The 16426-nt window shown below is 45.5% G+C and overlaps 1 protein-coding gene across 3 annotated transcripts in view; it reads right to left on the reverse strand.

Annotated features, from left to right (window-relative positions):
* The window catches only part of ASTN2 (astrotactin 2), an 839367-nt gene that overhangs the window by 572291 nt on the left and 250650 nt on the right, over positions 1-16426 (reverse strand). For 2 of the 3 annotated variants that reach the window (XM_090274635.1, XM_090274634.1), the window contains exon 4: positions 3463-3615. The exons of the other annotated variant lie outside the window; for it this stretch is intronic. In XM_090274635.1, coding sequence (XP_090130761.1) covers positions 3463-3615 — 153 coding nt within the window. The remainder of the gene's footprint in view (positions 1-3462; positions 3616-16426) is intronic. 3 annotated transcript variants of the gene reach the window in all.

A 16426-nucleotide genomic window follows, 5' to 3' on the forward strand; every position in this document is an offset into this window, starting at 1 on the left:
GGTGAGAAGGGGCTGGCCACGAGAGCAGCTGGCTGTCAGAAGAGACTTGGCAAGGGGAAGGAAGACCAGTTCTCAGGCTCTGAAGTGGAGAAGCATTTCTGTGTTCCTGCAACAGGAAGGGAGTCTGTGTGCCTGAAGCCTAAAGAAATGCCAGCGAGGGAAGAGAACAGGAGCCAGCCACACAGGGCACAGAGGCTGAAGCCATGGCAAGGAGTCTGGATTGTGTTCCAGGCGTAACAGGAAGCCACTGGATGACTGTAAGCAGAAGAGGAACCTTATCTGGTTTGTGCTTCTAAAAAGATGACTCTCGTTGCCTTAGGGAGACTGAATCTCAAGAAGGGTATCATTCCAAGTGGGAGATGTGGCAGCGGTCGTAATGACCATAGAGAAAGAGAGGAAAGATATGAGATGCATTTGGCCGGGGGGGGGAGTGAATCTCTTCTTGTGTTTTCTTAGGCCCAATTTAACTTGCAAATGAAAATAACTCGATATCTAATTACAGTCCACGTCAAGCAGCAGATTTTCTTTAATAATCTCATTCTGAAATTCTGCTAAGAGAAAGAAAGCGATTCTAGAGTAAAGGCCAAGTTTTGTGCCCCCCCCCCCCCAAAAGTTGTATATGGTATTCTTTATAATGGTGAAATATTAGAAACAGACCAAATGTCTAATGACAGGGGCCTCATTAAGACAGATGTGGTGCATAAGAGGAAAGTTTTGAGGGAAGAACACCGTGACATAAAAAATGTTTAGGATGTAACACTAAGACAATGAATCCAGGCTGGTAAAGAAAGGGGAGGTTATGGACTTGGAATCAAGTGTATTTAAGGGAGCTGTACTGGTAGAGATAAAGGAGGGTGATTGTTGGCGAATGGTGGAGGAGTAATGATGGATAGGTATGGTGGAGAAAAATGTCAAGTGGCCCTGAATGTCCCACTCAGAACAAATATAACATAGCATTTATTCAGTTCCTGATAAAACATTAGCTGAGCATTCCAAGGTGGTCTACACTCATCATTTCATCAGGTTTCTACGGCACTCCTCTGATGTGGGGATTGGCATCCCCATTTTACAGAAGAGGAAACTCAGGCTCGGAGACATCAGATGACTCTGCCAAAGCCATGCAAGTTGAAACTGACCCAGCTGGAATTAGCACCCAGGCATTGCTGGCCTCAAAGAAACTATTCTTTATCATTCAATGGTTCGAACTGGGGTTGACCACATGCATCCCAAAAAAGAAACTTCACGACCAACTTCTGCTTCAGTTTATGACGTCAGCTTAATGTGCAGAAACTGGTTTTTGAGTGGATATAGCATTTCACAGGATTAACACCTAGACATTCTCTTCACAAACAGCAAGTGTCTACCATGTGTGCAAGTACTGATTAAGGCCCAGAAATGGAAAGATGATTCAAATAAGATAATTCCCACTTTGAGAACTCTCTGTCTAGCTAAGGAGAGAGAAAAACAAAAGAAAATTTTATTACTAAAAAAATGAAAATTGGTGTTTCGTCGTCGGCAGCCGTCCGTCTCGAGAGACGATGGTGTAGCTTCTTAAGTGTCTATCTGCACCGCCGAGAATGGCTGTGCAGTCCGACTCGGGAGTGACACGGTATCTGTCTCCTCCCGTGTTGAATTGACATCTTGTGATGACGCTGGAGTGTCCTCTCCAGTGAAGCTGAAGCTACAGAGCCTGGGCAGGGTGATATGGAGGGTCTGCTGTTGCCCATGCAGCAGACCCCCCCTCTCTTCGCAGCTGAAGGGTCCAAGGGAAAGACGGAGTCAATACAGCTTGGCTTCAGGTGCGCCGCAGGAGTTGCCGGTGTTGACTACAACGTCAAACCGCCTTAGGGACTCCGGCTCCGGATTTTCTGTCGGGGTTTACTCCCTTAGCCTTTCCCCTGAGGAGGTATGCCGCAAGGCAGCGGAGGTTTTTTTTTTGGAGCCAGAGTTTTCCTTCTCTGGTGTACCCTGACTGGAAGATCGAACCAGCGACACTTAGCTCGCAGGCCAACGCTCAATCCACTGAGCTAAACCAGCCAGGGTAATTAACACATGTAAAAAGATATGGGAGAAACACACGGGAGAATTCAGATGACTTGTGGCTGTGACACACAGTGAGGTCTTCACTGAAATGTGCCATTCAAGTCAAGCCTGGAAAGACTGGTAAGACTTCACAGTGGTCTGATTACCGAGTCTGGAACTCAGACTGCTTAGTTCTTCTGGGCTCTAGTACTTCCTAGGGAGTCCCTTTGGGCAGATTACTGCAGCAATATGGGCCTTAGTGATACCATCTGTAAAATGGACATTATCATCGTATCTACTTCTTCGGGTTGCTGAGGATCAAATGGGATAAGATACAGATAGCATTTGGCCTGCTGCTTGGAATAAGTGCCAATACATAACAACAATTATTTGTAGGGTCCAGATAGGAGATTTCAGGCAGTGAGAATGGTATGGAAAAAAAACAACAAAAACATGTATTTGGAAGAGAGAGCAGAGAGGCCAGAGCTCTGTGGTGGCCTTGCATGTCATCTCCGTAAGCCTGAACACCTCTGGAGATACTGGACAGCCACTGAGGCAGTGACATGATAAGAACCAAGTTAATGGGAACTGGGGAAGGGAGAGGCAAAGAGAAGAGGCAAAGACCAGCTGGAGATTACTGAGTGGACCGAAAGAAATGAGATGATATTTGGAAATCAGCCAATGACAAAGGGATTTGTCCCATCTACAAAGTCACACAGATGGTCTCAGGAGGAGGAAGATGGAAGGGGTGATGATGAAGATGATGATGTGGAGGACAAAGGGAGGAGGGAGAGAAGAAGAATGAGGGAAAGATCTACTTTTTATCGCACGGTGGACTGTGTACTAAGATGTTACAAGAGCCCTGTGAGGTGGGTGTAGCTTGGAGAAGCAGAGTTGCCTGCCAAGGTGACATGGTTGGTTAATTTGAATCAGAACAGAAATTTCAGTTCATACTTGAACAAATATTTGAATCCAGTTCTGTCTAATTTACAATGCTCCTACTCTTAACTATCATATCATGCAGGCTGTTAAAGAATGAGCTGGAACCTTACTTTGGGATCCCAGCCTGAGGATCCTTCCATGAGAACATGCTGCTTCTCTTGCTGTCTCCAAAATGACACCAGCTACAATTTAAAGAGCATCGGCTCTGCTCAGGTCCTGTGCTAGGCATTCTCCATAGACTATTGCTAATCTTCTCAACTACTCTAAAAGATGGATGATGCATTCCCATTTTCAGATGAGGCAGCTGGGGCTCAAAAACCTCAGCTCTACCCCAGAGGCACATGTTTGCTGCCTTCAATGCATCCGCCCAGATGATTCATCAGGGAGAGAGCAACATGAGTCCCATGAGCACAGGAAGAGGGCACAGCTCTTCCTGGTATCTTCAGAAACTGGGGACAGCCCGCCGAGGCCCTGGCAAGAGGTGGGAGGAGAGCCTACCTCGAGACTTGCTCCTCCGCTTCCGCTTTCCTGCCGAGGTGCTGCGTGGCGTGGACTGCAGCTGACCGATCTCGATGGGCGTGTTAGCACGGAAACTCTCCTTGAACTTCTGCATCAGGGACTCCACTGTCTCCTGCGTCGCCTCAGCTGCAGCTACAGGGTGGGTAATGGGGCTGAGGTTAGGGCTAGATCCACCCCCAGTACCTGGAAGTCTGGGGGTGGCACCTGGAGTCCCTGGAGTTCCCTCCCTGACCCAGTGATGATACAGGAACCACAAGACCAGTATAGATGTATGTACTGGCTTACACATTTATTTATTGAATATCTATTTTGTTAGCCAGGGACTGCCTCAAACCCTTGTGATATGGTAGTGAAAATATAAGACACAACCCATGATTCAAGGAAGTCATAGCTTGGTAGGACTTTCTAACATTGTGCAGAACCTCTGTTTTAGGAAAGTACAAAGTATGAGAGGAGCACCAAGAAGAGTCATCTCTGGAAGTCAAGGCAGACTTCCTGGAGGAGGCAATATCTTCACTGCAATTTTAAGAATGAGTAGGAATGAGCAAAGAAGGTAGGATCAACTGTATCCTAATGGCAAAAGTTAATCCCTGAAAGGTTTTAACAGAAAATCGGCATGTCCTTGTTAAGTCTCATTGATAACAATTATGAACAGGAGCAAGGACAACCCAAGCACAGGTGACAAGAGAGGTCAGCACAGAGGCTTGGAAGTAGCCAGCCAGCAGCAACGGTGGCCTGGACCAGGGCAGCGGCCATGAGGGAGACAGCAGTACATGGGTCGAGTAACATTTTAGGAGACAAAACTACGGGATTGTGATGCATAGATCACTTGGTACGATATCCCCATTTTATTTCAGTAAATTTACTTAAGGAAATCGGGGCCCCCAAATAAGGCATACGATTCATTCCAAGCTCACACGTGGCAAAGGCCAGCCTTCTCACTCCTAGTCCTATGATCCACTGGTATCAATTCTGTCCCATGATTTATCAGGAGCTACATTTCCACCAAATTCCAAAACTGAAAATAGTAGAAGGTTCCAAAGGATAGAAAAAGTGAGGTGAGCAGGGCAGACAGGAAAAGAAGAGAGACAAAAGGAAAAACTATCAGAAAAACTTGAGAAGGAGGGCGAGAGACCACATGAAAGGCAAGGAGAAGAAAGGGGAAAGAAGAAAAGGAACAGGGCTGAATGACCTCAGTGCCTTTGTTCTGAGAAATTCCCAAAGAGAGGCCCAACCTGGAAACCTTCCAATGCAGCCCTCCCTCCAGTTCTGCCTTTAGAGGCTGGGGAATTTCTTCAGTTTGAGCTACTTCCTGTCTTAGGCCAGGCGATGGGGCATGTTTCTTTGAAAGGGTTTCGCTAGGCAGGACAAAGATGGTTTCTGAAAACCCCAACACCGATTTCTAAGGAGCTCCCATTTTCCCAGGACAGTTTATCCACTGACAGATGTGTTTGCAGGGTAGCTGACACCCAGAGGGCAGGCCTGGGCATTGGGCTCTGTGAGAAGCCCCATCTTGGGGACATAGTGGAGAATCTATGTCTGCTACGGAAGCGACAAATGACAATACAAACAAGCCATGTGGTGGCTTTATAACTTCCTCACCTGCTGTTTTACCATCTCTCGCCCCAGATAATCCCTGTGAGGTCCACTTATAGTGGAGCCAAGATCCCAAATTCCAAGCCTGGGTTACAGAGCCCTCCAGTGAGTGACTACAATCCAATTCTGAGAAGCAGAGCTGCGCCCAATGCTGATGCTTTAAACCCAGGCAGGAGAGAGATTTGCCCCAAATGGTAAGAGCTGTGCTACACTGTGGTCAAAACTCTAGAGCAACTTAGCATACAGACCACTGTACTGAATTATGTATTCCCACATTTCAAATCTTGACTTAAGCACAATGTGACTGCATGCGGAGTACGGCTTTTAGAAGATAGACTTAAATGAGGTCATAAGAGTGGGGTCCTAGCCTAATAAGGCTGGTGTCTTTATAAAGAGAGGAAGAGAGACTCTCCTGATGTACACACCAAGGAAAGGCACGCAGTGAGAAGACAGCTGTATAAAAGCCAGACGCCCGCCATGCTGGACTTCCAGCCTCCAGAACTGTGAGCAAAGCCACCCAGCCTATGGCATTTTGTTAGGCCCCCCAAGCAGACTAACACAGTCTCATTGGAAGTGAACGCTTCAACATACGAATTTGCGGAGGACACAGACATGCAGCCTATTACGAGGTACCATGGTGGAGAAGAAACAAACAAAACTCCCTCCTGATGGACACCCTAGGGACAGGAAGGCTACCACTGATGAAAGGACTGACATGTAACTGCAAAATGTAGAAATGACACATGTAATAAAAGATGAGAGAGATGATATTAGAGGAATATGACTGAGTCTAGGAAACTCATGGAGACTTCTTTAGAGGAAGTCAGCAGTGAGGGGTCTGAAAAGAATATGTGTTAACTGAGAAGGAAGTGGCATGGGTGGGTGGGGGAGTGAACTGGAAAGAGCAAAAGAGGCAGAGGGAAGAGTCCAAACAAAGACTCCCCCCACCTCCCAGCAGCCTGAGATGAGGTAGGAGAGAAGTCCTAATCCTGACGCTGATGCTGACACTGACCCTGACCCTGACCCTACCGTTCTGGGCCTTGTGAAAGATAGAATACGCTGAAGGTTTTAGGTGGGAGAGTGACTTGATCCAATTTTCATTTAGGGGAGATCGCTCTGACAGCAGAGAGAAGAATTTATTGCAGAAAGACAAAAGTGCAAGTAAGGAGATCCCCAGGAGAGGGTGTGGAGTCCGCACACGGGATGGCAGGAGCCTGCGTAGGGTAGTGGAGATAGAAAGAAAGGGGATACACTAGCAGAGAGAAGGGACAGAAACAGGAGAGTAGGAGAGACAGAGGAGTGGGCAAATCGGAGTTATTTCTGAGGTACAGCTTCCTCTGAATGTGGTGAGTGACTGGAAAAGGTAGACATGGGACAGGAAGGTAAGGAGGATGACTCTGGATCCTCTGGAAACCAGAGCCTTCTGGAATGACGGTACCTCTCAATCTGAGGAGAGACCCTGGAAGAGAAGAGGGTTCAGACAGGAACACTTTGTGGTGTCTTCCAGATGTCTAAGTGGAGGCACTGAGTACACGGGACGTTATGTGGGTCTCACACAAGAGAGAAAGGGACTCTATGGAGACTCTGTACATGCCATCCCTCAAACAGGTAGAGACGGAGTGTTTGTAGGGCTCAGAACACGGGCTTCTGGCGCAGTATAGGCAGCATTCCTGACCTACACTGTGTTCTCCATTTGCGCCCCAGATCCATCCTCCACTCCGAGGTTCCTTCTGCCCCACGCGTGTCCTGAAGGCAGACTGTTTCTGGGATACTTCGTGGCTCCCTGTCTGACCACTAGTTGGTTTTGCCCAGTGGGATGCTCCGCATGTAAGAGGGCAGAACTTGGTGGTATGTGACCCCTTGCCCTTGCCTGTTTCTGTGTCATATTTTGATAGAGACTGGGACCCTTGAGAATTACAGGTTCTGCCCCTTTTCCACAGATCCTGTGCTCACAGGCTGCAGTAAAACCAGTTCCTCTTCCTGCCGCTCCATAGTTCAGGGGGTTGGTAATGATTTCCTCATCATCTCGTCCCTAGTTCCTCACTGTCCCCACGTAGATTCTCTTCACTCTGCCTACACCTCTATAAATAGTCACTTTATTGAATTTTTTCTATGCGTGCCTTCCTTGTCCATCTAGAACCTTGACTAATACATCATCCCTTCTCATTGTGGCTCTGGCATTCGGCAATTCCTAAAGGTCAGCTTCACCCCATCCTGTCGTTTCTGCTTTACTTTCTCCTAAGCAGATGCGGGTTTCACTGGCGGGAGAAGAGGAGGGCACACAGAGAGGCCAGGTCTGCTCCCCTGAGCTGCAGGGCTTCTGACCCTGCCTGTAAGAAAACCCCTCCATCTGTTCGGCTGCTCCTGCCTCGGGAACAGTGCCAAAAGCCCGGCAGGCCTCGAGGGGGCTGTGCTTGTGCAGACCCCTCCTCCATGGCCCATTTCATCCTGCGCAGCGTTCTCTCTCCCACCCCGGTCCTCCCAGTCCCACTCGGGAGCTCTATCAATATCAATATATCAAGTTGTCCAAACAAGCCACGTTACCTCCTGGTACCCGCTGAGCTCTGCCTCCCAGAGCAGCAAAATGCTCGCCTGTCGCCAGGATGAATGCAACAGATGGTGCCTGATCTGAGCACTGCGGCGGGCCGAGGAAAGGCGGGGACAGGATGGGGGAAACTGCCTCCTTCTAATCGACATATGAGAGGTTGTCAAGTTTAATGAGAATGAACTATTGGGGCTTGAGCAGAGGAGCCCTCCTTCCCAAGCCGAAACAGAAAGAGAGCAGAGGAGAGGAAAACGGAAGAGGGAGGAGGAAGTGGAAGCAGGATGGAAAGCAAAACGGTGCTTAATAATGAAGGGCAGGGGACAGGACAAGAAGAGGCAAAGGAGAGTGAAAAGAAGGGGAGAGGGCAGGAAAACTTGGGAGAGAGAGGGAAGAAAGGGAGCGACAGGAAGGGCAGGAGGGGAGACAGAGAAGGCACGAGAAGAAAAAAAGGAAGAAAAGAAGTTGGAGTCTGAGTGTCTTTGCCAAGGCAGCAGGGATGTGTTGGTTCCAATAACATGCGAGCTTCTGTCTGATACTCTACCCTGCAGAGCAAATACTACAGGCTGTGTCTACACTGATGCTCAACAACCCGGCATAAAACTCTCCCCAGCTCCTCTCCCCCACTTACAGCCGGGGATGTTTTATCACTAAAACTCGTATAAGTTCAGGCTAAAGTACCTGGATCATCTTTATCATCCTCTTTGATTTTTCTAGACTCATCCAGCCTATGTCGAAAGAAAATTCACAATTCTTTTTTTCTTTTTATTCTCATCCAAGGACATTTTTTCATTGCCTTTGGGGGCGGGGGGTGTGGTGGGGGGAAAGGTAGGGAAAGAGAGAAATATCAAAGCAAGACAGAAGCATCGATCAATTATGAGATGATGCTCCATCCAACTGAGCCCACTAACCAGGGCGAAAATTCACAATCCTTGCACACCACCTCTGCCAAGCAAGATGCCTTGTATTTCCTTGGGTTTCCTCATTTATTCCTCCTAATAACCTTGAAAGAGAGGTATCATTTAGCTGCTGTTCAGAAATAAGGAAACTGAGACTCAGAGAAGTAAATCAACTCCAAGGGCAACACAGTTTAGGAAAGGCAGAGCTAGAATGTGGATCCAGGCTGCAGCGATGAATCACATGGCCCCATCCACTGTACACCCTACATATGCCCCTTCTGGCCTGCCTGGTGGATGGAGATGGACATCTCAGTCTTGAAGTTTAGATGTGAACTGAAAAGTGACTCTGATAGCCCAGCCCTTCTTAAATCATCTGGGCAAGGAGCCCCAGGAAACCAGGCCCTGGCTGGAGCCAGGGGTTCATCTGGGTTGGAGACTTACCAGCCATGCCAGAAGAACTTCGCTCAGGGCTGATGGTTAAGACTGTCCAACCTGGATATGCTAAGCCGAACGCATGGCCCATTTTCCCAGGTCTGTCTCATTACAGAACTATTCAGAGAACCAACACACAGGTCGGCACTAGCTGGCCGTATTGCCTATTGCAAGTTTTAAAAAAGGGAGTTTCAATGGAAACTCTGTCATTGTGTAACCTTGAGTCAATCCCTTCTCTTTTACAACCCATAGTTTCCTCCTCTGCAAATGTCTGCAAGGTCGGTGGGAGGACTGAACATAATTATGTACATAAATTGTCTAATAGAGCTTCAAGAATTAGTGAGTGCCTGAGAGAGAGCAGTCATTACCCAACTTTCTCTCACCCTTTAGCTCCATGACTGGTCACTCAATCAATTCATTCATTCATCCATCCACCTTTCCATTCATTCATTCATTCTGAAAGCCATCTTCATTATAACACATCTACTTCAGAAATATTTTAGACTATATATTATCCCTCTTATTCAGATGTGAAACTAGAAGTACCGAGAGACAAAGTCATGATAAAAGTGAGCAGCAAGCCAAGGTCTCGAATTCACTCCTCCTATTTCCACTCTTTCCTGCTTTTCCAAATTCTGGGATAATTTTAGCCTCAGATCTTATGACGTTTAATATATGTGTCAACTTGTCTAAGCCATGGAACCCAGACATTTGGTCAAACATTATTCTAGACTTTTCTGTGAAGGTATGTTTTAGTTGAGATTGACATTTAAATTAGTAAGATTTTTAGTAAGGCAGACTATTCTCCATCATGTTGAGGTCCTTAACGGAAGAAAAGACCACCCTTCCCTCACGGAGAAAGGAATTCTGCCACAAAACTACCTTTAGACTTAAGCTACATCAACTTTTTCCCGGGTCTCCAGTGTACCAGTTTACACTCAAGATTTTCGACTTATCAGCCTCTACAATCATATTAATCAATCCCTTAAAAATCAACCAATCAATCTCTCAATAGATACAGATATGAAAGAGATACAAATATAGAGATAACCCTTCAATAACACAGTATGACTGCACTGCTCTACTTATACACAGATTTTTTTCAGTAAATATGTAGAGTCAAAAGTCATATGTGGAGTTTCTACTGTGCAGGGGGTCAGCATCCCTCACCCTCAGTGTTCAAGGGTCAACTCTATAGAGAGAGATGGGATGTATGCAGCCAACCTATACCTGTATCTCATATTGGTTCTGTTTCTCTGAAGAAACAGACCTCAATTTGCATCCCCTGGCTTTGGACTGGGCACACCAAGATGCCAGGATTGGAAGGGCAGAAAAGAGAGAAGACAGCTTAGCCCTAAAGTAAACCGCATCTGGGGAGACCTGATGCGAACGCAGAGAAACATGAAACTGGGACGTTGTGAGTCTAGTCACTGAACCCAGCATTCCATCTCGTATAGAAGTCACTGCCTCATGAAAAGAAAAAAGTAAAATAAGCAGGAAATGAGCTAGTCAGAGAAAGACAGGTACCGTATGATCTCACTCCTATGTGGAATCTAACGAACAAACTGAACTAACAAGCAAAATAGAGGCCGACTTACAGATAGAGAGCAGGTTGACAGTTCTGGGGAGGGTTGGAGGGTGGGGATGAAGCAAAAAAAAGGAAAAATAAGAGAAAGAACTCAGGGACATGAACAACAGTGTAGTAACTGTGGGGGTGGGGGAGGGATGTGAGTGGAGGTAGAAGAGGCTATGGGGGGATAAATGGTGCTGGAAAAAAAATAAAAAATAAAACAAATGAGAAAGACAACAGCCAGTGTTCCTTATCCAAATCAGAATACTCCACCAGTAGAACACATTTAAAACCTATGTATACGTTTTTTAAAATGGCCACCTCTTCCCAATTCTCAGGGATATAAAGTTGATGGATAGAATTTTCTCACTTTGTAGTGTTTTCTCCCACATAATTTCTTAAACCTTTGATGCCTGGTGCAGCTTATCTTCAAGCAAATGCCTGCAGACAAGACAAATGAACAAACAGCAACAAATACAAATTGGAAAACACAGGGATACCCTTTTGTTAAACATACGATCGTGGCCCTGCCAGTGAATACTGCAGACTTGTAGGGTAGTCATAATTTCTGCTGGAGAACGGCACTGAATTTGAATGATGGAATTAAATTTAGTGGTATTTTCCTCTGTTCTGTTAAAAAACGCAACCCCTGGAGCTGGTTCCATTGTCCCTAACCAGGACACACATGGTCTCTAAGATTGTTCTTGCTCCATGGCCCTGTAATTCTAAATGTAAATAAAATATGCTTTCAATCAGATTGATAGAATAACCAGAGGCACTGCACTCTTCAGTTGGCAAAACACTTTCCCCTCTTTCACTAATGCCATCCTTACAACCTCCCATTTGATGGAGCCAGAGAAGCAAAGGAGATTTCTCACAGGTCAGGCTGGAGTTGCTATGACAGGAAAGAAAGAGTAAGTGACTAGATAAGCTGGGACAAAGACTTCTTGGTCACTTCATTACCACTCTGGTGGCAAGGCACAGATATGGACAAAGGCTTTGGAATCAGGCACAGTTTGGAACATTAGCCAAGTTTCTTAACCAGCTGTGAGATGTGGGTGGATCATTTAACCACTCAGAGCCTCAGCTCTCTGAGTGTTAAGTTGGGGTTTGTAATTCCAACTTTATAAAGCTGCTTTTGGATTAAATAAAATGTTAAAATGCTTATTTCAATGTCAGGTGTAGAGTAAGAATTTTCAAGATGATACTTACTGTTATTACTGCCCAGAGATCTTAAAGCATCCATCATAACAAACCCAGATTTCCTACCCAATGTGGTGAAATGTGCATGCCCAGAATCTGATGGGACTCACAGTCACTAGCCCGAGTCCTCTCCTAGATCCATCCCTTCTGAAAATATACAGGAAGATCATGTGTGTGGCTCAGCCCTCCTTGGCACCATTACTGAACACTGGATCAGAGGTGGACACTGGGGACACGGTGATGAGCTGAACATTGTCCCTTTTTTAAAACGTGACGCTGTTTAGTAAAATAAATAAGACAACGAAAACAGATTGTGCTACATGTGCAGATAGAAAGAGATATGTGATGAGAACACTGAAAACGCGCCCTTCGATTCCTTCTGTGAGCAAAAAAGGCTTTGGAAATTTTCCAGAGGAGATGCCAACCCCACTGAGCCTTAAAGATTGCTGTACCAGGTGAAGAGGACACTATAAAGAGTAGCATTAGCACATGGAAGGGGCAAGGGCTGTAGAGAAAATCTCACATCTCTTCTAGAGATGAAAGGGAGACACAATTTTATTACCAAGGAACTCCACCCTGGAGCCAGGAAGAAGGGCTGACTCTCCCAGACCCTAGCTCCAAAGCCCAGCTACTTTGAGAACCCTGCTCTCCAGCCTCACCAGCCTCTTCTATACCTATTACTATGAACTCAGATACACAGGGTGTGCGACCAACTTGGGTCTAAACCCCCATTCTGTCACTTATACATTACGTGATGTCGGGCATTGGATGTGTTCCTTAACTTCTCAGTTCCAGTTCCTCTTCTGTAAAACCTTGAGCATAAATCTCTTAAGAATAGTGAGTGTTTGAGGGATTTTTTTCATTTAATTCAATGCAATGATATATGCAAAGTGTTTAGCACACTACCCCAAATGGATTAAACACTCAATAAAGTAGAGCCTTTACTATCATTATTGTTATCCAGCTTAAGTGAGATAAGCTTGTAGAGGAGGCCTTTCACCAAGTCAAGGTTTAACATATGCTAAGCTCTCCATTTCCCTACTGGGTGACTCATTGACCTTTGACTGGAGACTGGACTCTAATTCCCTGTTGTCCTTCCATGTATGAGTCTCACTGTCATCCCTGGCCCCTGAAATATCTGGAGATTCCATCTCCACTATACTTCAGCCAATGCCTATCAGGGTTATACCTTGGCTCAAGCCATAATCTGGGACCTGGGTACGGCTGTAAGATGAATCCTGAAAATTCAGTCCTGCTCATGGGCCTCTGTTTCTGCCATTGTTGGCTATGTTATGCTCATTCAGTGTGTGTTTTGTCCTCTCAGAGATCACCAGATCATGAATTGTAGCTCTCTTGTGGCAAACACTGGGGAAGATATGTATCTGTTGCTGACAAAGGTCTAGTTCCATCATTAGCACCCAGAGAGGAAGCTGTTTTTCTGGCACCTGGTTGGTGGAGAGAAGAGTCCCATGTCCTTATCCCTACTCCCTTACTCCCCAGAAATTTAACCTCCTTTTGTTTTCACTTCTTCCCCCAGAGAGCTAGCTTGAACATCTCTAGTTTATATATATTTTTTTAAAAAAACATGTGTTTCATTTTTATTTATTTATTTTAACTTTTATTTATTGATTTGAGAGAGAAAGAGAGAGAGAGAGTGAGAGAGAGTGAGAAATCGATTTGTTGTTCCATTTATTTATGCATTCGTTGGTTGATTCTTGTATGTGCCCTGACTGGGGATTGAACCTGCAGCAGGACGACGCTCTAACCAACTGAGCTACCCTGACCAGGGCTCTGGATTATCTTATAGCAAGGTTCACCTAAACATACTATTTCAGTTTACCAAGATTATCTCATTAGTCACAATCACAACTGTAACAGTACCACTTAGCATTTATGGAATCTTCATAATGTGACAGGTACTATTGTAAGGTAAGCACGGCCATCTCTTAACATCATTTGATGCTATTTTCATAACTAACTGCAGTCTATGGAACTCTTAGCCTCGTTCTTTTACTTCTCCCTGCACCCATAGCCTTGATACAGCCTGAGTAGAGAGGGAGTGTCCTCACTGACCTTTGACTTGTGCATAGGTTTGTGACTTATTTTGGCCTCATGCTGCCACCAGCATGAGGAGGACCACCTAGCCTGCTGGTTCAGGGAAGATGAGTGACTCATGGGACATTCACAGCTCTGCAACACAGAATGGAGTCACCTGACCCCTACCACTCAGGTCACTGACCCCAGCCAACTTTCAGCAGATGAGCAAACTCATCTGAGACGAGCATAGCACCCTACCCTATTATCAGATACGTGGCCAATTGATGTTTATTTTTGGATGCCACTCAGAGTTATTTGTTATACAGCATTCTTGTGGCAAGAATTGACTGACACACCACCTTCCAAGATACACTTCATTGTATTCAGCTGACAAATGGGTAAGTGATATACACCAAGGTTAATTAATTTTTCAAGGGCCATATAGCCTGTAAATAGCAGAGCTGGACAAATACCTTCAAATACTACTTCACGGCTTATTTTGGAGTGGGACCAATAAACATGGTTTAATGAAATGACTTTGGAATAGATGACAGGAGCCTCTCTCAGCCAGCTTCCCTTTAGACCATATTAATGATAATTAGGAGAATGACTGCAGAAATGACAACCACCTAAAACCGACGTGGCTCTTCAGTGGCATAAAGATTGTTGCTACATCTACTCAGAGGTTTCAGGGTCGAGCTATGTTTGCTGAGTGATGAACGAATGTTCTGTTGTCTATATAACTGGGGCTCTGAAGGAGGAACGTGAAAATACGCACGCTGACATAGGCGCATGACTGACCCATATTGTGGGGGGGGGGGTGCGGAGATCGACCAGAGAAGACTATGAAACACGTATAATTCTCACTACTTCAATGGGGAGATTTTTCACCCATCTTCCTTCAAATTAAGGACAAATCTTCCCAGTGCAAAAGGGTGGTTATAAATTTAAACACATGTAAGTCAACTATAGTAAATGGCAGAGATCTTGGAGTGATATTAATGCAGCTGCATTATAAGTATGTCCTATTTCTCAATATTAAGCTCTTAAAAATAGACTGGCTAAATATATAGACAATAATGGGTTGAGGCTGAGTTGGCGTTACTATAAGGCTTGGGATTTTCCGTTTAATGACTTATAATTTCAATTTCCCATTTCTACATGACAGCTAGAGCAGGCTTGCTTTATTATTTGTGATTACATGCCACCACCACACAAAAATGAGGACAGAAAGCTAGAGAGCAACACTGGGGGAGGGAAAGCAGAGAATCCTGAAGAGAAACTCAGCAGGTCTGGAGGAAGAAGACCAGATCTTCAGTCCTAGCCTAGCTGCTGTGTGACTTGGGACACGTCACCCAACACCTCTGAACCTTAGTAAATAAAAATTTCTATGAGATGCGTGTTAAAACGTTTGGTAAGCTGTGTCACTATAAAGTTTGCAAATTGCCACTTCACTATTACTAGTAAAGCCTGGGGTTCTAAATTCTGCTCTCCACATCCTGAATCAAATAGACAGTGTACATACAAAGAGGTAAGACGAAACTGCGCAGTAAAAATGCGGTGCAAAATTATTTCATCATGATGCTCATGTTCAAATCCTGGATCTGCCTATTAGCATCTGCTCACCCTAGAGTATAATGACCCTGCCTCTCTGAGCCTCAGTGGTTCTTCAGTTACTAATGCACATAAGGATACCTACAAGATACACTAGTGATGCCTTTCAGTCATATTTGTTGACTTATTGAGTGTTTACTCTATGCCAGGCACCATTACCTCCTATGCTACTCCCCACAAGCCTGGAAAGTAGGTGATATCAGTATCCCCATATGGGGACAGAGTTTGACCTGGAGTCCAAGTTGGTCTGAAACCTACAATCTTAACTATGGCTGAAATGATACAAATAGGAGGAGGAGCAAAAGAAGAATGTGGAAGGAGTGGAAGGAGCAGAAAAGGGATCAACCAACCTGTGGGATGGTGGGGGCTGCCCCAAGCATGCATGTGGGGGAGGGGGGGTGCCATGTGAATATGAGGTCACATAGGTACCTCAGGAATTCGTTTTATTCCCTCACTAGATAATCCTGAATTGTCTTCTTCCTTTGTTACTTAGTCCTGGTTAAAACTGGCTCAGCTAAGTTATGGATACCTTCCTTTTTTCTCTATCCTTTTTCCGGGGAGCAGCCGAAACACAAACCTAAGGCAGTAGAGAGGACAGGTAATCATGTCATCGGTGGAGCAGAACAAACTCTTCCTCTGATGTTTCTGGTGAAGTAATAGAGATCCATCCCAGGGAGACATCTGTACAGGCAGCCTGCACGCATGGGCGGGTGGGACCTGAGGAATACTCTCATTTTGCTAGATGAGCACAGTGTGGTAGTGAGATGTGATAAAAAGAAGCAGACAGACACAGTGGCTGTGATAGGACCTCCACACCAAGCTGACCTGGTAGCAACTGGAGATTCTGATCATCCTGGGAGGAGGCTCCCATTCCAGCTGCTGTTCAGCTGGGGTGTTGCACAATTATAAACAGCATGTATATGTGCTTTCTCTCTCTCCTTGTCTGGCCCCTCTTCTTCTTCACCCTTTACTTCTTAGCAGTCACCTCCTAATCTACACCTCCGAATTTGGACCTTCATGCCTGGATTAGACGTGGGTGCCCAAGTAGAT

The sequence above is a fragment of the Furipterus horrens genome, unplaced genomic scaffold (genome assembly GCF_987537825.1).
Source record: "Furipterus horrens unplaced genomic scaffold, mFurHor1.1.pri manual_scaffold_4, whole genome shotgun sequence".
NCBI classification, from domain to species: Eukaryota; Metazoa; Chordata; class Mammalia; order Chiroptera; family Furipteridae; genus Furipterus; species Furipterus horrens.